Raw genomic sequence first — 23184 nt, 5'->3', positions numbered from 1 at the left:
ACTGGCCTATTAGGGACCTTACAGTTGTCTCTGCCTGTGTCTGTACAGGCTGTTTATATCTCATGCTTTCATGACATCTAAATGTCCCTTGTCTTGTTCTCTAGATTTATCAGAGGGCCCACGCATACAAGAGAAGAAGCCCAGAGGACGACCACCACGGGCCCTAACTGCCCAGAAAGCTGCTACAAGCTTACCTTCCCCCTCCCTTCTTCCTACCCCCACACAAACAAAACCAGAGGGTCCAGAAAGGCCAGCTGACAAGGTGAAAAGGCTGCCTGGGAGGCCACCTGGCTCCGGGGAAAAGAGAAGAGGTCGACCCCCATCTTCAAGTAGCAAGAAAGCTTGGAGTACAGGCAGCCATGCAGCAGGGGAGGGCAGTAGGCAGATGGGGTCTGAGTTGGGCATGGACACAGAGGAGGACAAGGACAGAAAGGGTACTAAGAGGACGCCGCTGGGCTCCACTCAGCTTCATGACAGTGAGGCAAAGCTTCCCAAAGGGGTGCGAGGTGAATCCAAAGTTACCAACCTGAAAAGGCTTAAAGCAACTAAACTTGCACCTCTCAAGACACGGCTCAAGGCTCTGCCTGGTGTACCCCGACGCAGACGTGGGCGACCGCCCTCCGCTGAGCGGCTCAAAGCTGAGGCAGCAGCAGCTGCTGCTGCACAGCACTGTGCCTCTATTGAATGTGGGGAAGGGAAACACAAGGCCTTTAGGGTCAGAGGGGCGGACAGAGGTGCAGAACCACACACTCCCCAGCAGTCCATGCTGAGCAATGTGGATGGAGGTGAGGACCAGGACTCTTCCAATCCACCTGACTCCCAGTCTCCCTCTAAGCCAGGCAAGGCGGTAGGCCTCAGAAAAAGCCCTCGCCATAGAAAACCTGTCAGAATTGTTCCCCCTTCTAAACGCACTGATGCAACCATCGCTAAACAGCTGCTGCAGCGTGCTAAGAAAGGAGCTCAGAAGCGAATGGAGAAAGAAGCTGTAGCTATTGGGGGTAGTGGGACAGGAGCCATTGAAGCTGGCATTAGAAAGACCCAACTGAAGAACATCAGGCAGTTTATCATGCCTGTGGTCAGCACTGTCTCCCTTCGCATCATCAAAACCCCCAAGCGTTTCATTGAAGATGAGGGCAGCTTTGGAACGCCGCCACCCCATATGAAGATGCAACGGTTAGAAACAACCCCCTCATCTGTCTCTACATCTGCCCAACCCACCTCTTCGACCACCTCTTCCTCCCCCTCTCCTGCGCTGGTCTCTTCTACACCTGCCGTTACTAGCACTGGTACCTCTGCTCCAATTGACTCCCTCCCCCCTCCTCCACCTCCTGCCCCTATCCCCACTGTTCCATCAACTGCTGCCAGTCTGCTCAACAACAACACCAACAATGCCACTAACGGGCGATTTAGCAGTAGCGCGGCGTCTTGTGGCTCAAGTGCTGTGTCGCAGCATTCCTCCCAGCTCTCCTCGGCAGAGTCTTCCAGGTCCAGCAGCCCAAGCTTGGATGACTCATCATGTGACTCCCAGGCTTCTGAGGCCACACAGGCTTTGTCAGAGCCGGAGGATCACTCTCCGTCCTCGCAAGGAGAGAGGGAGGGCAACCTGTTACACAGCTCACGGCCTCCCTCCCCTCCCTCTGAGCCAGAGCCTCTGCATGTGTTGGCAGAGAGGAATCGACGAGGCCGGAGAGAAGCAGCAGTTGGCAGGGAAAGTCAGAGCCAGAGGGTGAGAGAGACTCTCACCACTGGGTCTAAAAAGCCTATCATCAGCCCACCAACAGGAGTGCTTAAGTCCTCCTCTACGCTGTCGAATTCCCAGCAAGCTTCATCCACAGCTTCCTCCTCTTCTTCACCTCCACCTCCCCCTCTCCTCGCCCCTCCACAGCCCCCACAGTCATCCTCCTCCAATACAGCTGCTATCAGTGAACACCACCCGCAATCATCCTGGATCCCTCATTCAATCCCGCAATTTCTGTCTGGGCCGTCAGTGTTGTCAAGCTTGCAAGATAAACGAAGCCGATCAATTTTGAGAGAGCCAACCTTCCGCTGGACGTCCCTGTCCCACCCTGCACGGCAGTACTTTTCCTCTGCCAAATATGCCAAGGAGGGCCTTATCCGCAAGCCCATATTTGACAACTTCCGTCCTCCCCCTCTCACAGCTGAAGATGTTGGGCTGCTGCCCCAAAGTGTTAGTGGAGCAGGGGGTGCTGCTCCAGCGGCATTCCCAGCATCAGGCAGCGGAACAGGGTCAGGGACTCGTTTATTTGCCCCTCTTCACGGCCATACTCACCACCAACATCAGTCTTCATCCCGCTTTGATGCACCACTCCAGAAGCGCAGCCCGTTGCTCCGTGCTCCAAGGTTTACACCCAGCGAGGCCCACTCTCGGATATTTGAGTCCGTTACCCTGCAGTCATCTTCTGGGAGCACTGGGTCTCTCTCTCCACACCAGACATCCTTTAGCTCCAGCAGAAGCTCGCGGCGCAGGAGACGACTTGTCACTGGAACTTTACGTGGTCACCCGCGGTCTCCTTCTCACTCAATGACCAGACGCAGCAGCCAAATCGGAGGCCCGATATCTGTGAGGAAAGGCTCCTCTGAGAGGTCTGTGCTGACTGGCTCTGTCTCCAGTAGTAACCCCAGCTCTCTGCCAGGGGTCTCCACTAGTGCCTTAACTCCTGCTACTTTCAGCACCTTCTCCACATTATCCCTGGGTCTGGCCTCACAAGGGACACCTGAAAGCAGGAGAGGGGCTGCTGGAAACCCACCTCCGTTGTCAACTACATCATCCACTTCTTCCCCGCTTTTCCCTCTCTTTCCTTCCAGTGCCCAGGACACAGGGCGAGGAGCTGGGAGAGCAGCTACAGAAAAAAGCTTATCAGCACCCCAGGAACCTGCTCCAAAGGAAAAAGAAAGGGATTCTGAGAAAAACCAAGAAAAGGAGAATAAGAAGGAAGGGAAGAAGGACTCAGAAGATGGTATTTTACATCTTGCTTCTAAAAAGGCTCCAGGGAGAAAGAAGTCAACCTCAGCTGACATGGTTTCTGACACTACCCCCTCAGAGGTGCGTGGGGTCCATTCTACTGTGCCCATTTCCATTGATAAAGGACGTTTGCCTAAGAAAGGAAGACCCTCTGAGAAAGGAGCGGAGGAGGAGGATGCAGAAAAGGAGAAGGAGAAACAAAATGCTCCAAGCCAGCAGACAGCAAGCCTTCAGGCGCAACCAAGCAGACAACAGCTTCCTGTCACCTCTATTGGATCAGTGTTGGAACATGCAGAGAAGCAGCCGGTGAGTGACAAGCGGGTAGTTGGACTACTGAAGAAGGCCAAAGCACAGCTCTTTGACTTGAAGAAGAACAAGCTGAAGCCTGCGGACCAGACCAAGGTCCAGGTCAGTTTTCTTCATAGTTATGTTGTCTCTTCAATAAAGAGCTCTGTGTCCCTTATTCTCATTATATAGCCACAAGCAAGTGACTCTGACACACTGCTATGAATATTTGTTAAAAATAGAAATCTGTGTTTGTACTCAAACTGAAACTTGATAAATGGAAAGTCCCATAGAAGGGGGAAATCTGTTTGCTTCATACATTATGCAGAAGGCAGCACTGGCTTTGCTTTTGGAAGTATTGTCCTCAGAATTTGCTCATCTGTTCTTTTACTGTTAAAGATTATCTAAAGATGATATGACTAGAGGCAGTCATTGCACATTTTGAACTGTTTCCGTTTAACCCTCCTCCCCTTTCACCCCATCATCTTCATTATTATTGTACCTTGTTTTTAAATAACAGTTTTGCTTGGTTCAGTAAAGCCTTAACAACAAATGAAATATAACATCCTAAGGACATAAGCAACATATTAAAATGTACATTAATGGTGGTGTATGATTGTATGTGTATTTGCTTATTATTATGAAGCTCTTTAAATATCTTTTTCACTTGTTTGTTGTGATATGATTGTGAGCAGGGTCAAGAGAGTGACTCGTCAGAGACCTCCGTCCGAGGTCCACGCATCAAGCATGTATGTCGTCGTGCAGCTGTGGCTCTTGGTCGTAATCGAGCAGTGTTCCCTGATGATATGCCCACACTTAGTGCCTTGCCCTGGGAGGAGAGAGAGAAGATCCTATCTTCCATGGGGAATGATGGTGAGGCACACTCAGTGTAATTCTCATTCTTTTGTGGCTTGTGGGGCTTGGTTAACATCACTGCTCAACATTGATGTTATAGTCGTGATGTGGTTACAAATTCAATGTAAAACGCTTACGAGTTTATCATTAACACAACATCTGTGCAAGTCCTTAAAAAGATCTGCAGCATGTTGTGATGACAGTATAATCACAAGAGCAGAGAAATCCACAGTGACGTGGTGATGAAGCAAGAGGAGTTTGGCTCCCCTGTTCCTGTTATTTTTACTGGTTTTATGTCATGTAGCTATATTTGAACGTTTGTCAGGTCTAGAGGACCTGGTATCAGTGACATATTAAGAGTAAGCAGTTTAATCTCTGTTATCTTTCCCATGTTTGACTGGCCATTTGATTAGAGCACGTGTGTGTCTAAGATAAGCTCTTAGGTATCTGGCATTTTTTATGTGATCTTTGGAATTTATTAGAAAAACTAAACTTCACTCATGGACTATTGTTTTAACAGCTGAGTGATTCCATAAAAGCCCAGGTTTTGACTTACTAAATGTAGATTTAGAAACATCATGAGCTGTCAATCATACAACTAAAAGACTGTCGTATTGACAATGAAGTGCTGCATTTTTAAGGAAAAAGATGTAATTCTTATAAAAAGCACTCTAGTCTTGTTTTTACATTTGTTAAAGTATTGGCTGAATCCACTCTGTGTGTCTTTAAATGTTCTTGGCAACAATAGAGGGCCAAAATATTTTCAGTTTTCTTCATCTGTACAACAGCATGTCAGTATTGATGACAAATATGATGTATCTCTACTTACAGACAAGTCATCAGTAGCAGGTTCTGAAGAGGCAGAGCCTCAATCCCCTCCCTTAAAGCCACGGGAAACACGGCAAAAGGGGGCTCAAGAAGCACCCCCCAAGAAGGGACGCCGGTCACGGCGCTGTGGCACATGCTCAGGCTGTCAGGTTCCAGAGGATTGTGGAGTCTGTACTAACTGTCTCGACAAGCCTAAGTTTGGAGGACGAAACATTAAAAAGCAATGCTGCAAGTAAGTCTAAAATGATGAGCCATTAGTTATGCCAGATTGTTAAAAATCTTGAGATAACATTGTATAACATTTTATGTAAAATTCATTTTTAATTGGATATTTAAGAAATTGAATGTTGAACGTGGTGTCCCTTTCTGCAGGATGAGGAAGTGTCAGAACTTGCAGTGGATGCCCTCAAAGATGTTTCTTCAGAAGCAAGGCAAAGGCAAGAAGGACAAGAAAAAGAACAAGTTCTCTGAGAAGAGAGAGGGTCTCAATCCGGTTAAAGGACCAAATTCTGAGCCTTCCCCGAAACCTCCTCCTGCACCACCAAAGGAAGAGCCTCCCCGCAGAAAGAGTGAAACTCCTCCTCTAAAGCTGGGAGAGGAGAAGTCAAGACCGCAACCATCATCAAAGCAATCCTCTCCAGCCCTAACATCTTCCCCTGCCACAGTCGAACCACCTCAGCCCCCCAGCACAGCCACATCCCAGACTCAGTCTCCATCCATGACACCAGACCCCAAACAGCTCTCGGTCACGACCAGTGTAACCAGTAAGAAGGGACACAAACCACATCAGTCTGTACCAACATCCTTCTCCTCGTCATCCTCCTCTTCCCCTTCTTCTTCTACTTCTTCTTCTTCTTCTTCTTCTTCTTCATCATCATCCTCGTCCTCCTCGTCATCTTCACCCCAGAATTCCCCCTCTCAGTCTACACAATCTCATCAAGCTTCCCAACAGCAACAACGGGATCTTACCAGTCAGGCACCTCCAAGAAGAGATGCTTCTCCCAAGATTCCACTGAGCGAGCCCAAGAAGAAGCCCCAGCAGCACTCGCTGCAACAGCAGAGCTCAGCTACAAATATTTCAGATTTAGTTGACTTAAAACAGTTGAAGAAGCCAACTTCTCGCACTGTTCCTCCATCTCCCAAACATAGACCAAAAGACAAGGTAAGCAGTGACTGAGCTTTTTATATTTCTTTTATTTCTACAAAATTCACATCAAACCTGTTGATGCCTGCACATATAATTACAGAAAGTGACCATTCCTCTGTCTCTCTCCTCTTGTGTGATAATCACATGAAGCCACTGACCACCAAACCCCCCAGCAGCAGTACTTTAAACTGGCTGAGCACTCCCTCGACTAGGGGCCAGACGAAGTCCAGAGCGCCCTGCGACGGAGTGCATCGTATCAGAGTGGATTTCAAGAGGGACCATGATGTGGAGAAGGTGTGGGAGGCGGGTGGCCTCAGCCTTCTCACCTCCGTGCCTGTCACACCCAGGGTGCTCTGCTTCTTATGTGCAAGCAGTGGTAATGTTGAGGTAAAAAAAAATGTACTTTGTGGTTGACATGAAAACTTATGCTTGTGCTTTTAAATTTCTTGTTCCTTTGTCAGCGTCGTAGCAAAACCTATATTCTAACTGTCTCTATCTTCCCCCGCCTCTCTCTTATGTTCTGTTTCCCTCTCTTGTTATCGTTAGTTTGTCTTCTGCCAGGTATGCTGTGAACCGTTCCATCTCTTTTGCCTGGGGGAATCAGAGCGCCCTCTCCAGGAGCAGTTTGAGAACTGGTGCTGTCGACGATGCAGATTCTGCCAGGTCTGTGGGCGCCAGCACCAGAAAACTAAAGTAAGCCATTCAGTCCAGTTCTGTTCATTTTAAAGCGGTAAACAAAAGAAGCTTAGTTTAAAGTGACAGAGTGTAAAGGCTGAAGAATCTTCCCTAGAAAGAAGATTGCCAGCCTTGCCAGCAGACAGCACTTAATCAGCGTCGTGGATTCCTGCCATGATTTCATTATTTAACTCATGATGTTTGTATTGCATGGTTGTAATTTTAAAATTATGTATAAACATATTTGGCCTGCACAACATAATGAAGTGCCTGTTGGATTATTTTGCCATGTGAGTACATGTTGATAAGTTGCATGAACTTGCTGGTTATTGTTCAGTCAATGGTCCGTGGCAGAAGATGTGAATGGGAAGGAAATTGATTTTCTGCGGCCAGTTCTTTGAAACTAATTTCTGCCCAAAGAGCATTAAGCAATTTATTATTTGCTTTGATTGGCTTTTATCTATGAACAACTTCCATGACTTCACAACTGAGTGTGGCTGAAAAGCATGAAATCTCAGCTCCTGGTGATGCTGGAGAGACTTCAGGCATGTCAACTGCTGCTTAGGCCTCCCAGATTATCTGTGCTGCATGATCATAAAATCTCTTATTGTTCCAAGCATTAAGCAGTATTTCATTACCAGATAGCAATTAAGTGGAGGTGTCATGAAAATGTTGTTTAACTTGTCCATGACATAGTATTTTTATTATTTATGTAAAACAGAATGGCTCATAGTTTGGAATAGGAAAAAGATGCTGCAGCCTTTACGTGGGCTAATTGTGTTGACTCTTTGATTGTATTTGCCATTAAAGTGGCTGTTCACAAACCATGTCAAGCACGTCTCTATACATCTCACACTGTCGCTGCATCATAATGCCATTTATCGTGATCTTCATCCATCCATGAATCCCACTATGAATGTGCCCCTCAGTAAACTGTATTGCACTTTAGTTAAAAAAAACTACAATGTTGCGCCTAACTTGGTAAAGGTGAATAATATTACATTACATGTCAAACCCAGGTCACATACTTGTTGTTGGGCATGAACAATGTAATGTTGCTTTTAACTCACTTGATATCTGTCACTGTAGCAGCAGCTGCTAGAGTGCGATAAGTGCCGTAACAGCTATCACCCGGAGTGCCTGGGTCCCAACCATCCTACCAGACCCACCAAGAAGAAGAGAGTTTGGGTATGCACACACACACACCACTCTGCCTTTAGTCATCGTCTACCCATACACCTTTTTGTAACTATCGCTGGAGGACCAAACTTAAGCATTATGCTCACACATTTTCCTCTTAACTTCTCCTTATGTCTCACACATTTTTCCAGCTTCTCACGTGTGTGCTACCCACATTCCTGGGACCCTCTCACAGTGTCTATGAAAACATTTTACTCCTTACAGTGTCACTTTCACACCATGCCTGGTCTCTAAACAACGCCTGGCAAGTTTTTGTCATGTAGTCACCACCTCGCGTTTGTGTTCTTTGTTTTTTTTAGGTTTGCACAAAATGTGTGCGCTGTAAGAGTTGTGGAGCCACAAAGCCTGGGAAGTCCTGGGATGCCCAATGGTCACATGACTTCTCCATGTGTCATGACTGTGCCAAACTCTTCGCTAAAGGTGAGTGACAAGCAGCTGGTAAAACGCTGTTCACAGTTGAGGACTGAGGGGTATGAATACACCACATTGACATTAAAGTATTTGTTAAGGCAACAGCCTTTTTAAAAGGGCGTTTAAATGCAAGCCATATTCTACAGAGTGGTTTAATCTGACTTTACCTGTCTCCATTTCCTCCCTCAGGGAACTTCTGTCCGCTGTGTGATAAGTGCTACGATGATGATGACTACGACAGCAAGATGATGGAATGTGGTCATTGCAACCATTGGGTTCATGCTAAGTGCGAAAATCTGACAGGTTAGTTGGCACCACAAAATCCCGGTAGAGAATTATATTGACACATAAGTTTACTGTATTTTCATCACTAGTAGAACTCTGTATTTAATATATTTTTCAGCAAATTTTCTATATTTGTCTTGTCAGCTGTCAGTGTCAGCGCAGCTGACTGACGGGCTGCCCTTGGAGCGCTGCCATGTTGATGAAATGCTGAAAGACGACAAACTTAATAATGGGCACAATAATGACCTGTCATCTTCCGCTGTCCCCCAGATGAAATGTATGAGCTATTGTCAAAGCTGCCAGAGAGTGTTGCCTACACTTGTACCAAATGTACTGAACGCCATCCAGCCGAGTGGAGGACCGCGCTGGAGAGGGAGCTTCAGGGCTGCATTCGCCATGTCCTTACTGCACTGCTCAACTCGCGTACATCTACACACCTTCTGCGTTACAGACAGGTCAGATACACACACTGTGTTGCCTGCTCATCTGTGATTTCAGAACTAATGTCTGTGTTGCTTTTTCAGTATTAAAGGGGCAGTAAGCGATTTTGGAGAAAGCTCATTTCTGTCTGTGTTGTTGTTGTGATTTTACCGCTCTGGCCGGGCCGCGAACCCGCGACCTCAGGATTGGGAGGCCGACGCACCACTAGGCCAAAAGCCTTGAGTTGCTGTGCCACCCACTCGGGTTAAGGTCTCTTAATGTTTTGACGCGTGATGTTTACAAACTGCACTCGCAGTGTTGTGTGGTGCGACCCGAGCCATTTGTTTTATTTTCGATTTACAGAGCCAGGGCTCACAGAACCAAAAGCGACCGTAAGGAAATATTCGCAGGTTTTTACAAAACGTGTATTGCTTTAGAATCGCTTACTGCCCCTCTAAGTGAAATAATTTTCCTGAACCATGATGAGTTTTATTTGTATTTTTAAGTTTGAAAGTCCTTTGGTTTTGGCGTACCTTGATGATTGATGGATGCCCACATAAATTAAATTACAACTGTAGTTTATTGAGCAGAATGGTGATATGACTCAGTGTAACTCTTTGGCTTTGGGGCAGGCGGTGAAGCCTCCCGAGCTGAACCCCGAGACAGAGGAGAGTCTTCCATCCCGTCGTTCCCCAGAGGGCCCAGATCCACCAGTCCTGACAGAAGTCAGTTCCACACATCCCAGTGACTCCCCTCCAGACCTGGAGTCTGTTGAGAAAAAGATGGATCAATGCCGCTACAATTCATTGGTAAGTGTGTTAACTGTTCCGTCATGTTGTCTGCAATAGTCAGGTTTTATTCGGTTTGCAGAGCAATTTGTATTTATTACAGTCATAGCTTTGAAGCATTTTCTCTTGTAGATTTGAATATTGTATTTCCTGGTATGTTGAATCTTTTCCAGGAAGATTGATAGCTATGGTAATTACTTTTCCAGTCTTCATTGCCACTTCGGTGTCGTAACAATTACTCTGTTCACCATTCTCTCCCAGCTGGAGTTCAGTGACGACATTGTGAGAATCATTCAGATGGCCATCAACAGTGACGGTGGCCAGCCTGAGAGCAGGAAAGCCAACAGCATGGTCAAGTCATTCTTTATCCGGGTAAGATCCTCAAATCAACTCTGGATCATAAAGATTATATCGGTTCCCTCAGCAACAATGAAAACACAACTTTGCAGTGCAGCTCATAGGTTCTCACAAATTCTATGTAGATCTAGGGAAACTGCACATTTTTAGGTCTTATCAAGCAGTTTATTTGTTTTAATCAAGGTATATGATTCCATTTTATTTTTCACACAGATTTACATACACACTCACAAATACATCTCATATGTTTGATCATTAAACAAACAAAACAAAAAACGTAACCTTCTAAATTTGGTGCCCCTGCAACAGAAGTAGATTAAGTATCTTGGTCAAGGTATTGAAACATCCAGCTAGGGCCCTTTTGTTGAGCTACAAAATGACTAACCACTATCTTGACCCAAATATAAGTCAAGTGTAAGTGCTTAAGCAGACTGATGGGCAAAAATCCCCACAATTTTCTTCTTCTGTTTCAGCAAATGGACCGAATCTTCCCGTGGTTCAAAGTGAAAGAGTCCAGATTCTGGGAAAGGCAAAAAGTCTCTGCCAAGTGAGTGTCTATCACATCATAGTCAATGCAATAGGTTGTACTGATTATACAAGTGTTCAGTGGACAGAATCCAACTTTTCTGAGTAACTCATTAGAGTTATGTAAGCCATCATTTATTTTACCAGCAGTTTCTAGATTACTTTTACAGAGTTGTGATGTAATTATTTTATTTTAAATTATGTCAATTTATGTAGCAGTTTGCTTAACAATTTTGTTGTAAATTGAAAAGTTTGAAAGCTGTAAAATTGGGTAACAGTACTGGACTAGAAGGTCAAATGAAAGCTCCAACTAATATGAAAAGTCTGAAAGTCAATATTTAAACAATGTCAAATAGCAGGCAGTGCTCTCAGTGTTGTGAAGTGTGTGATGTGCAGTTATTTTCTAAACTTGAACTGTGAATTGTGTTTGTAATTACACAGAAGAAATTTAGTTTTGGAAACTTTTGTAATGTTATTCCAGCAAGAACTGCCATTTTCAAGATCTGTAGGTCTGTAATTATAGAAATGAGGAGTAAGATGTGGTGTCTCTAAGAGAAGCTGTATCATCATCTGTGTAAAGGAGAGAACCAGAAAGCAGCGAATTAAAATAAGATTTCATATGATCGTCACATTATCTTCTAGAGTGGTTAAGGGAGGTGCAAAGTTGTATGCTGTTCAGTTTTGTGACTCACAACTGAAACCCTTTCCCGGCCATAATAATGAAATCCAAAAGAGACTCCTTAAACAGCTTAAGACAATGATTAAAGTTCCCAGTCAAGATTTAAAACTTTAGTAAAGAAACCGATTACACAGGTTCTCTGCTTTAGGGAAACTTTTGGACATCGTAGTAGCGAATGTGAACGTGTGGACATCGTAGTAGTGAATATGAACGGGTATTAAATGATTGGGCGCCCTTACGAAAAAAAAGTCTGCAACTATATTTTTGTCTGCTGACTAAAAAAAAATTATATCAATGAACTCAACTCCCCACAGCTGCAGTTATATATATAATATAATATATTGGTGCACATGCCTTTACATCAGTGATTAATAATGAAATGGTCATATTGAATAATTGATGCTGTTCACAGAGATAACTTAGGAGAATTCAATTGACATTTTAGAAAAAATCGGTCAACTCTCATAGCCACTTGTTTATGGCAGCATTACCTCCCTTTTAAATGAACTGTACGGTTTTACACTCCCTCACTCACTAATTCACTAACTTGCTCACTTAGATGTAGCTATCAGCTTTCCCTGACCATTTGTTCTGCCTCGCCTCGAGGCATCGTGGGAGGAAAAACCGTAAGAGTGTCACATTTCACTTGAAGGCGCTTGGATACATACTTGTGGTCTAATTGTGGTTTACTTGTCAGTTTGCTCTGTTGCAAACAAGTGATCCATTCAGTGGATCCTGTGGCCGTCATTGCCTGTTTAGATGCCTCTGCTGGTTCATATAGTACGAGACTTCCCATCAGACTAAAGCTCCTTTTGATGTTAATATTTATGACTGGTGTCACTGCTCTTTTTCTATTCAGAGGAATTTTTATATCTTGGAAAAAACGGAAAACACCCTTTAACTGCTTTCCAATATATCGTATGCATTATTTTTTTCATGCATGTCATGGTATTTGAGAGTTTGTGCATTAATGGTATTTTAGAAAGCATTATCCTGCATAAAGGCAGCATCTTATTATATATTGATTGAGACATTGGTCAAATTATATTTTACTAAGAATTACACAAAGGTGGAATGTATCAAGACTCGACTCGCCGAGCCCTCCACTGCATTTGAGGAACTTTAGAAAATTAGGAAGGCTCTTGAACCTTTATCTAAAACTATATTCTTAACTTCTGTAACATTAGTGCAAAAAGACAAGATTCTTCTTCATGTCCTTAGGCTTCACAAAATTTGTAAATCCACATAATGACCTGTGTGGTAATTTTGAACGCTTTTGGTAGTTCTGTTGTTTCGGGCTTTGGCATTAAAACAATCCCAACTCTACATTTGACCCTATCGGTGTTGGTCCTAATAATATGTCTCTGCGCGCCTTTGCTCCTCAGCAGTGGGCTCCTTCCAAATGCTGTGCTGCCTCCATCCCTGGATCACAACTATGCCCAGTGGCAGGAGAGACAGGAGCTTTCCCGCGCTGAACACCCCCACCTCATGAAAAAGATCATTCCAGCTCCCCGGCCCAAGACCCCCGGTGAACCCGATTCTCCAGCCTCTCCTCCTTCACTCCCTCCCTCTCTACCCCCGCCACCCCCACTCCTACCTGGTAAGATTAAAACCATATTTGTGCACAAATACTTGCATACACACTGTATCTCACATCTCATCATTGTCTGTATTTTTTTATGAATTCAAACTTGATGTCTTCTCTTCAGACCGTGAAGACAGCCCAGAGCTCCCTCCTCCGCCAGGCGTTAGTGATAACAGGCAGTGTGTTTTGTGTCTGAAGTATGGAGACGAGAAAACTAATGTGAGTCAGAAATCCGCTTGAACAAACTTTAGCACACATAAGGCTGAATCTATGTTACTTGAAAATTTCTGTATGTTTTAGGAGGGTGGCAGGCTGTTGTACATCGGCCAGAACGAGTGGACCCATGTGAACTGTGCCCTATGGTCCGCTGAGGTATTTGAGGATGATGACGGGGCACTGAAAAATGTTCATATGGCTGTTCTCAGGGGGAAACAGCTGGTAAGACTTGACGCTTTGTCTATCACAAGTTCCAGCTCTATTTTTTTTGCATATTTATTGGACTGAGTTTGACAACATTTTCATGCTTTCTATTCAGCACTGTGAGAGGTGTCAAAAGCCAGGGGCCACAGTTGGCTGCTGCCTCACCTCTTGCACCAGTAACTACCACTTCATGTGCGCCCGCCAGTGCCACTGTGTCTTCCTGGAGGACAAGAAAGTCTATTGTCCAAAACACAGAGACCTCATCAAGGGAGAAGTAAGGAAATATCATAATTTACTATTTTATTAAAAAGCTAATTTATAAATTTAGATGGCAGCCACCTTTAAAAAGTATTGGAACTTTGGAACTCTGCAGATGAACCATGTCAGGCTTGGAACAGTGACTACTAGATATTCTCAATTTTCTCTTCACCTTTTCTATGTTTGTGTATTTTTTCTTAGGTGGTGTCTGGGTTTGAGGTCACCCGCAGGATCCTGGTGGACCTGGAGGGAATTCGTCTCAGGAGGAAGTGGCTTGCAGGACTTGAGCCGGAAAATGTCCACATGATGATAGGTAGGTTGACTGACGGTAAATGTTGGTCAATGATTTGTTTATCTGGTAATTTTAGGGTGTCTCCTTAATGTTGATTTAAATTTCATCACTGCAGGCTCCATGACCATTGATTGTTTGGGAATACTGACAGAACTCTCAGACTGCAAACGCAAACTCTTCCCTGTAGGATACCAGTAAGTTGTTTTTTTCCCCCCCTTTTCATTTATCTGAATGTCTTCTATTTCTATTTTAAGTGCTACCATTACAATTTTCTCTTACAATTTAAGTACATCTAACTGCTGGAATAAATAGAAATTGCCTAGTCAATTAAGTCAAGCCAAATCATTTTTCATCTCTCCAGGTGTTCAAGAGTGTACTGGAGCACTTTAGATGCTCGAAAGCGCTGTGTGTATACCTGTAGGATCCTCGTTTGTCACCCTCCGGTGGTAGAAACTGACCTGAAGAGCATGATCGCTTTCGAGGAGAATCGCACCATAGCACACAGCCCACCTCCCATAGCAGGTAATATACAGTCTACAGTTCAGGTTTCACTGTGTACCATATTTTTGACTATAATATGTTGAACTTAACTGTGTTCTCTCTCAATCATTATTATTATTATTTACACCCCACCCCACCCCCCCACCCCACCCCCACACACACACACAACCCCCCCATATTTAGACTTTCCTGATCCATTTGAATCCCCAAGGCGTTCTGACACCCTTTCCCCCACGAACACCCCCAAGCTCAGGGTTTACACCAGGAACCGACATCCCAGCTACCCCCCATGTCAGCGTTCATTAGGCCCCAGGCCCATGCCCTCCCCAGGTATAAATAGAGATTTGTTCTTTAATTTAGAAACATTTTGAAAGAGTTCGGTCATAGAATCAAATATTGTTTTTTATATTCCTTTTGTATAAATGCATTTCAAAGTAAATCCTATTTAAACATTGAATGGAATTGTCGACTTCTTTTATTTTATAGGAGGTACCTCTCAGCCTCAAAGCCATGAGATTGTGACAGTGGGAGACTCCCTGGTGAACCCTGGCATGCGGAATATTGACTCACGTCGTCACAGCTCTCCTCCTCCCCTCCAGCAAAACAGACAGAGAGGGGCGACCTCCCCAACTCAGATTTTGTCTCGACCCCTTACTTCGCCCCCTCCCCTCATTCCCTCTCCTGCCAGAGACCCAGAAATGTCCAAACACCTCAACAAGGACTCAGCAAAGTATCCCGTCCAGAGAGATGATGAAAGAGGAAGACTGTTCTCCACAGACAGAAACAGACAGCAACCATCCAGAGACCAAGGGTTGAAAGATCCTGACAAGGGGAGAGTGTCATGTCGAGACCATGCATCTAAAGATTCTGAGAAGAACAGATCATCCAGAGAGCTTGGGCAAAAAGACTCCGACAAGGGTGAACAAACAGCCAAAGAGTCAGAAAAGAGAAGACGATTGAGTAAAGACTCAGGTCTTAAAGAATCTGAGAGGGGAAGACTTTTCAATCGAGATCCCTTAAGAGATTCAGAAAAGGGGAGACAAGTTAACAGAGACTTTGAGAAGGGGAGACAGGCAAGCAGAGAATCAAGCAATAGAGAAACAGATCAGAGCAAATCATCCTCTCGAGATCCCAGTTATAAGGATGTGGAAAAAGTTAAGTCACTCGGTAGAGATACAGGATTTCGGGACTCTGAGAAGCATAGACAATATAGCAGAGAAAAAGGAAAAGACTCAGGTCAAGTTAAAGACAGACCATCTAGCAGAGACTCTGACAAGGGTAGACCTCCCTCCAGAGATTCCAGTTACAGAAGCACGGAGAGAAACAAAGACTCTGGCTCAGGGAAAGACAGTAACCCTGGCACTCAGTCCAAACAGGCTGGAGGCGAGAGTAAGAGCCCCAGACTGGCACCTGCAGGTTCAGGCCAGTCCTCCCCTCCTCTGGGTACTGCTGTTCTCACATGTCAGCAGAGAGCTGGCAGCACCAAGCAGACAGACAAGCAAGGGAAACATGGAGGCAAAGACCAGGATGTTTCTGCGAGCCTAAGTCTGTTACCTCGTCACAGGTCAACCTCGAACTCTAACATTATCCAGTCTAAGGACAAGCCCAGCTCAGGGAAGGAGAGTAGTAGTGGCACTGGAAATGTAATGCCAGCTTCACACCATAAGGACTCTGTTGTTGGGAAATCTGGCTCTGCACAGCCTTCATTCCCGAAGTCGAGTGCACGGAAATCAAATGATTTATCTTCGAGTTCAGCCTCAGCAGTAGTTATGAAGCCTCTGTGGCCGTCAAGGACATCAGCAGAAGATGACGTTGTCAAGCGGGGCTCTGTGCACCTGGCCTCCCCAGCTGCAGCCTCAGCTGCCAAAGACAAACACCAAAAAGTTAAGACGGCAGGCGGCAGAGAGGCGTCCAAAGACCGTGAAAAAGACAAGACTCTCCAAAACAGTATAAACAGCAACAAAATTCCCCTTATCAACAATAATAATAAAGCCACTGCCAGCCCCAACACACACGTTTCAAACCCCAGTTCCCACAACAGCAAAGCCCCAGTGCTGGGAAACAGCACCAAAGTCCATGGGAAGGCACATGGGGATAAGCATGAGAACCAGGGAGGAGACCGATCATCCTCAAAGCCCAGAGAAAATCACCCCTGTCCTGAGAAGAAGAATAGCTCCACTCTGGACTTACAGCAGCTGCAACAGGCTGGTTTAGCTGCAGAGAAAGGGGTGAATACATCTTCCCAGTCTCACTCCAAACCAACAACTAACCAGCTGTCGTCCCCTAGAGAGAAGAAGCGATCAGTGAAACCCCCCACTGTTACTCCACTAAAGAGTGATATCAAGACTGACCCTAATGGGACCAGCACATTTAGTGTTATTTCTTCATCCTCCTGTTCCACGACCACTACTTCCTCCACTGTTTCTCCTGCCGGCCAGGGGACCCGTCGTTCTGCAGGCTCTGCTGTCTTCTCTTCCCCCTCTGCCAGCAGCAGTGACAGCTCTGAATCTGACACCCAGACTCAGACAGAGGACGACGATCTGCGCAAGGAGCACTCGCGCAGTGACCTCCGAGACCACCACAGCCTCCTCGCTGGAGGCCCTGAGGATGAGGGTGATGGCCCAGATGACGACCATGACAGGGGTATGGATGATAAACATCACGAGGACGACAGCGACGGGTCAGGGTCTGCCAAGCGGCGTTACCCCCGACGCAGTGCCCGCGCACGATCCAACATGTTTTTTGGCCTCACCCCTTTCTATGGGGTTCGTTCATACGGCGAAGAAGACCTAGCCTTCTACGGCAGCGGTGATGGAACAGGGGCTGTGGTAAAGAGGAGGAGCGGGGGTCGCAGGAAGTCGGCTGAGGGGCAGGTGGATGGCGCAGATGATATGAGCACCACCTCTTCGTCAGGGGACAGCGGAGAGGATGAAGACAGCGCAGGGAAACAGAGGGGTAAAGACCCTTACTACTACAACTTCACCCGAACAGTCATTAACCCTGGTGAGGGCCTACCGTCTATAGAAGGGATAGACCAGTGTCTCGGAAGGGGCTCCCAGCTTCAGCGCTTTCTAAAAGATGAGGAGCAGCAGCAGAGGGCTCAAGGAAAAGCTGAAGAAGACATGCTGAGTGCTTTGTAAGTGCATACAATTGTTAACTTGGAAAAATCTTAAAGATTATGTTCTGTGATCTTTAATAACAATCTGATATATTGTCTTTGCTGTTTTTAACAGGGCATTAGGCAAGCAGCGTATTGGGCAGCTCGATGGCATTGACGATGGCTCTGAGAGCGATACCAGCATCTGCACCACCAGCACCACAACTACTACGGCCACGTCCTCTTCCACCACACATAAGAGCACTCCTAAGAGAAGGGGCAGAGAAAGGCATACTGAGAAACCTGACTCTCATGACTCGAGCAAGGAGGCTGACAGCGGTGGAGGAGCAGTTAGTAGCAACACCCGAGAAGGAAGAAAAAACCAGAAAGAAAATTGTCTTGCTCTTGGAGTCGGGGTCAAGTCGCAGCCGCAGAGTCAGGGTCAGGATCCTCTTGAAGCCCAACTCTCCCTCAGCACAGACCTGCTTAAATCAGACTCTGACAACAACAACAGTGATGACTGTGGGAACATTTTGCCTTCAGACATCATGGAGTTTGTTTTGAACACACCTTCTATGTCGATGCAGGCTCTGGGTCAGCAGTCTGAGCCGTCCTCCTCAGAGCTGCTGCTGGATGAGGGTTATGTTGGAGTGGATGTAAACCGGCGAAAAGATATTCTGTTTGATGACTTTTCCCAGCCACTGCCCAGTGCTGAGAGCGGAGGTGTAGTGGAGAGTAGTGTGAACAGCTCCATATCTGTAGAGGAACCATATCTTCCTCTTGAGCTGCCTTCTGACCTCTCTGTCCTGACCACACGCAGCCCGACTGTCAGCTCCAGTCAGAACCACACTGCTGGAGGTCTCATCTCGGATACCTCAGACCGCACCATGCTCGGCTTGACCTCTGACCCAGAGACCATCAGTGGAGAAAAAAGTGGGGCCAAGAAGAGAGCAGGGCCCGGTGTGTCACCATCAGAGGATCAGCACGAGGCTCCAACTTTGGGGAACAGGGATACACAGGTCACTGAAGGACACGTGACCCCCGAGCAGTTCATTCCGAGCCCTGCTATTGGCCAGGTGGTTGACCCTCCGAGTAACCAGGAAGTTCCAATGAGTTCTGGTACTCCTGTTATACCAAGTTCTCCTTCTATGCCTCTTCAGGGTCAGAAGTACCTCCCAGCATCAGCTGCAGCTGCAGGCAGCCCTAGTCCGGTCCCCGGACCAGGACCTTCCCAGACTCAGGTTTCCAGCGCGGCAGTTATCAAACCAGGCCCTGACAAGCTCATTGTTGTCAATCAGCAGTTCCAGCCACTCTATGTCCTTCAGACTGTCCCCAATGGTGTCACCCAAAAGATTAGTGCAACAGGAGTGATGGATACCAGCTCTTCTGCAGTGCTGAGCTCTATGACACTTACCACAGGGTTGAATACTGGGTTATCCTCAGCCCAGCCAATATTTCCTGCTGGTGGCAAAGTCCTGGGCACCATGGCTCACCCCTCTCACATTCACACCTTCACAGGAGCCACACAGACAGGCTTCCAGACAGGAATCCCTAGCACCACCTCAGGGCTTCTCATTGGGTTGCCCTCTCAGACCCACGACCAAACCCAGATTCTGGTCTCCGAGGCTAGTCGACCACACGAGTTGGGTCCCAATGTGGCTATCGTGTCCAGTCCCTCTTCCTTAACTTCTTCCCAGACTGTGCTAGCCTCTGCCCATGGCAGAAAGAGGCCTATCTCTCGTCTTCAGCCACGAAAAAGCAAAAAGTTGGCCCGCTCCCGTAGCCAGCCTACTCTGGCACCGTCTGAAGTGGGACCTCCTAACATGACCCTCATCAACCTGTCTTCCCCTCAGATTACTGCAAGCATATCGGGCCAGACTAGTGGCCTGGTCGAATTGAGCACCCTCTCCGCTTCTCAGCGCAAGGTCCCCAATATTATCAAGAGACCAAAATCAGGCCGGGTTATGTACTTGGATCCCACTACTCTCCTTCAGCAAAGGATTCCTGGTACTGCTCAGCCCGGGATCCTGGGTCACGATTCTTCTACCCATCTCCTGCCTTGCACAGTCTCTAGTCTCAACCCCAGTCAGTCAGTGTTGAATGTTGTGTCGGTGCCCTCTAGTGGTGCGACTGGTCTTCTTGCACCAGGATCAGTCTCCCTCTCCACCCCTGTACTTGGCTCTACTGAGATCACAGGGCAAATTAGCAACCTCCTGTTTAAGGCAAGTCCACATGGCCTGGGCCTGTCAGATCAGCCAATGGTCCTTCAATCAGCAGGAGGAGCTCCTCTGATGTCACAGCTTAGCTCCTCCGTGCAGACATCTATAGCCAGTAGCATCTGCGTCCTGCCATCCCAACAGACCATCAGCGTGGCTGTCAGCCAGCAAGGAGAGACTGTTAACAGAGCACACACTGTAGACTCCTGTCCAAACACCACTGTTACTTTAGGCCCCAGCGCAGCCACCCCTCTAAGCCCTGCCAAGGGGCGTGTTGTTAGCGTGTTCACGCAAACCCAAACCTCTGCGCGCTCCCAGAGCAGCAGAACCATTGCTATTTCCAAAGCATCACAACAAAGGCCGGCTAACTCAACCACAGTGGTGTCTGCAGCAGTCACCAGTTCAGGAACAGAAAAGGGAAAACAGAAAGCCAAGAGGAGCCGGCAGAGTTCAGACATCACCGGCGGGAAGAAGCTCAAGGCCTCGCGGGCAGAGGAGCATCACAGCAACCCAGCAGGACGACTCCCATCAAACCCGAGGTGAGACAGTCGTATAACATTGGCTGTTTGAGATGTGCCAGTATTGTTTATGGTGTTAACTTCAAGAAGAAAATGGCAATACAGTATCTTTTTTGTGTCAAGGTTATTCTATGATATGAATGTAACATTTAGAACATTTTAAAAAAATGTCCAACAAAGTTAAGTTTGTATTTTTTGTTTTTGTCATCATAGTGTTCCACTGCATATACACCATGATGAGATACTGTATAGTTCTCTCTAAATTTAACAATGGCATTGTTACAGTTTAATTTCTATTAGTCAGGCACTAATTATTTTTAATACAAATTATGAAATGAATTGCTCTACACTAGAATAAGGTAAGATTCAGGCATAGATAAGAGAAAGAATTAGCTATTTTGATAGTCAAAATGTTCTTGAAGTAAAACATATTCCCATTTTGAACCCTTTCTTTCTTTATTGAAAGCAGTTTGAAAGAGCTTATCTCCCCTGAACCCATGGACACCGGCAAGCCCGTAGATAAGGCAACCAACAAGGGGTATAGAGTCTCTTTTTTTAAGTCACCAGTTTTCAAACTCATCATATAATAGAGTTCTAATGCTTTCCTCATATTTTTTCCAGTGCGCTTGGTAAAAAGAAGACAGCTGAGGCTCCTGTTTTACTGGGGAAAGTGTTGGGAAAAGACAAACCTTCTGCTGTCGGAGGAGCAGGGTCTCTTTCTGTGGCTTCACCACCCGACCAGGACGGCAACAACAGGGACACTGGGTTGGACAGCAAACCCAAGAAGGGCATCATCTTTGAAATCTGCAGTGAGGATGGCTTCCACATCCGCTGTGAGAGTATTGAAGGTGAAAGAAAGAAGAAAACCTAATTTTAACACTAAATACTGTAAATACTTTATATTTATATTATAATTTATATTATAATATTTAATAAAGTGGATTAAATTTCCTGTCAGCATTAAATGTGTATTTACAGAGTAAATATTCAATGTTATTAAAACAAAGTTTACATACTAATTGTACATACATGCACTTTTTTTTTTACGAATTTTGATTATTTTTGCGAGATGATGAGAATAGTACATATAATTTTATAACCAAGTGAACTGAACTATGCACTGCCATCTTCTACCTGCCTGTCCTGCTACAGAGGCTTGGAAATCCCTGACTGATAAGGTGCAGGAAGCTCGCAGCAATGCACGACTCAAAGAGCTTTCTTTTGAAGGTGAGGCATTACTGACTACATCAATATAATAATTGATGTGTTTGAATGGAAGACTCATTGCTGGAGGTCTGTGTCTGCTTATCCCAGGTGTGAACGGACTAAGGATGCTGGGAGTTGTCCACGAGGCAGTGGTCTTCCTGCTGGAGCAGCTGTACGGCTCCAGACACTGTCGGAGCTACTGTTTCCGCTTCCACAAACCAGAGGAAACTGATGAACCTCCCATCAACCCCAACGGCTCGGCTCGCGCAGAGATCAACCACAGGTCAGGAGGAGACCTACACACAAATACGCACATCTGTAGGACAGCAGAGCATGTTGTTTCAATAAATATGTGTGTGTCTGTATTTTGGTCGTGAAAGCTTTTGCTATATTGTTACTCTAGTCATCATATTAATTATAATAATAGTAATAGTAGTAGTAGTAATAATAATAATTTTCAAAGAGCTTTACAGAATAAAATCAAATGGCACAAAGTTGATATAAAAATAACAAAAAGGGGTAAATGGAACATAGAGTTAAGATAAAAACAACAAAAGTGTTGTTAAAATAACATGGAAGATAAGACCTAAATAATACAAAGTGTAAGATTAAAGCATGTAAAACATAAGTGGGGAAAAAATTTAATTAATAAATATATAAATAAAAAACTGTGAAATAGGTTTTGAGGAGTGAATTAAAAGACAACTCTGGACTTTTTCTAACCATTCTATCACCACATTGTACTGTTTATTGTTCATACTTGTATCTGCTGCACACTTTTAATAAACATCACAGGAAATGCCTAAATGACTTGTGTACGGATAACACTTCCATTAATGGGAACCTTTCAGACTTTAATAATCCTGCCTCGTGTGTGTTTCTGACTGCTGTCTATTACATCTGTCTGCCCTCCAGGAGGTCTGTCTTTGACATGTTCAATTTCTTGGCCTCAAAACACCGTCAGCCACCTGAGTACAGGCCGCATGAAGAAGATGATGAGGAAGGGCAGCTCAGGACTGCCAGGTGAGCTACAGGACAACACTTAACAGTTATATGTAATATCTTTGTGTGACGAAAACTGTCACCATAGCACTGCTCATTCATGCTGTTGTTGCAGGCGTGCCTCCATGGAGCTGCCACTCGCTGTGAGATTCAAACAGCTCAAGGCCACATCCAAGGAAACAGTCGGAGTCTACAGGTTAGATCAGTGGTGTTAAATCATGTATAAAAACCTTCAGTAAAATTGGGCACTGTTCAGAACAAATGGCCTGTACCTGGTCACTTAAGACTTTGAGAGTTATGTGTCTTTACTTGCATTCTGTACAATATGTTTTTTTTCTTTTATGAAAGCCTTGATAAGTGAAGGTATTTAAATGGCATGGTCAAAGAAAAAGGAAATAAAATTGTATCTGCATTCAAGTCTTATATGACATGACTGTGATTCACTGTATCCCTCTGCAGGTCTCCCATTCATGGCCGAGGCCTTTTTTGCAAGAAAACCATTGATGCTGGCGAGATGGTGATTGAATACTCTGGAAATGTAATTCGGTCTGTGCTCACTGACAAACGGGAGAAATATTATGATGGAAAGGTGAGGTCTTGGAAATCAACTTTGAGTTCTAATATTTATTTGCTATTTGATTAACTTGACTC

At 45.5% G+C, this 23184-nt stretch overlaps 1 protein-coding gene across 1 annotated transcript in view; it reads left to right on the top strand.

Annotated features, from left to right (window-relative positions):
- kmt2a (lysine (K)-specific methyltransferase 2A) overlaps positions 1–23184 on the top strand; it is a 36896-nt gene that overhangs the window by 10748 nt on the left and 2964 nt on the right. Inside the window, exons 3-32 of the mRNA XM_047335424.1 lie at positions 105–3391; positions 3964–4141; positions 4955–5183; positions 5324–6113; positions 6249–6485; positions 6645–6791; positions 7863–7961; positions 8273–8393; positions 8574–8687; positions 8940–9124; positions 9722–9898; positions 10139–10249; positions 10708–10781; positions 12824–13038; positions 13148–13242; positions 13324–13461; positions 13559–13717; positions 13903–14014; positions 14109–14187; positions 14355–14515; positions 14678–14824; positions 14981–17630; positions 17728–20346; positions 20792–20863; positions 20947–21173; positions 21478–21552; positions 21640–21814; positions 22447–22554; positions 22649–22729; positions 22993–23122. Coding sequence (XP_047191380.1) covers positions 105–3391; positions 3964–4141; positions 4955–5183; positions 5324–6113; positions 6249–6485; positions 6645–6791; positions 7863–7961; positions 8273–8393; positions 8574–8687; positions 8940–9124; positions 9722–9898; positions 10139–10249; positions 10708–10781; positions 12824–13038; positions 13148–13242; positions 13324–13461; positions 13559–13717; positions 13903–14014; positions 14109–14187; positions 14355–14515; positions 14678–14824; positions 14981–17630; positions 17728–20346; positions 20792–20863; positions 20947–21173; positions 21478–21552; positions 21640–21814; positions 22447–22554; positions 22649–22729; positions 22993–23122 — 12992 coding nt within the window. The remainder of the gene's footprint in view (positions 1–104; positions 3392–3963; positions 4142–4954; positions 5184–5323; positions 6114–6248; positions 6486–6644; positions 6792–7862; positions 7962–8272; positions 8394–8573; positions 8688–8939; positions 9125–9721; positions 9899–10138; positions 10250–10707; positions 10782–12823; positions 13039–13147; positions 13243–13323; positions 13462–13558; positions 13718–13902; positions 14015–14108; positions 14188–14354; positions 14516–14677; positions 14825–14980; positions 17631–17727; positions 20347–20791; positions 20864–20946; positions 21174–21477; positions 21553–21639; positions 21815–22446; positions 22555–22648; positions 22730–22992; positions 23123–23184) is intronic.

Source organism: Scophthalmus maximus, chromosome 11 (genome assembly GCF_022379125.1).
Source record: "Scophthalmus maximus strain ysfricsl-2021 chromosome 11, ASM2237912v1, whole genome shotgun sequence".
Classification (NCBI taxonomy): Eukaryota; Metazoa; Chordata; class Actinopteri; order Pleuronectiformes; family Scophthalmidae; genus Scophthalmus; species Scophthalmus maximus.
The sequence above is the reverse complement of the archived record's forward strand: the minus strand, read 5'-3'. Positions and strand labels throughout refer to the sequence as shown.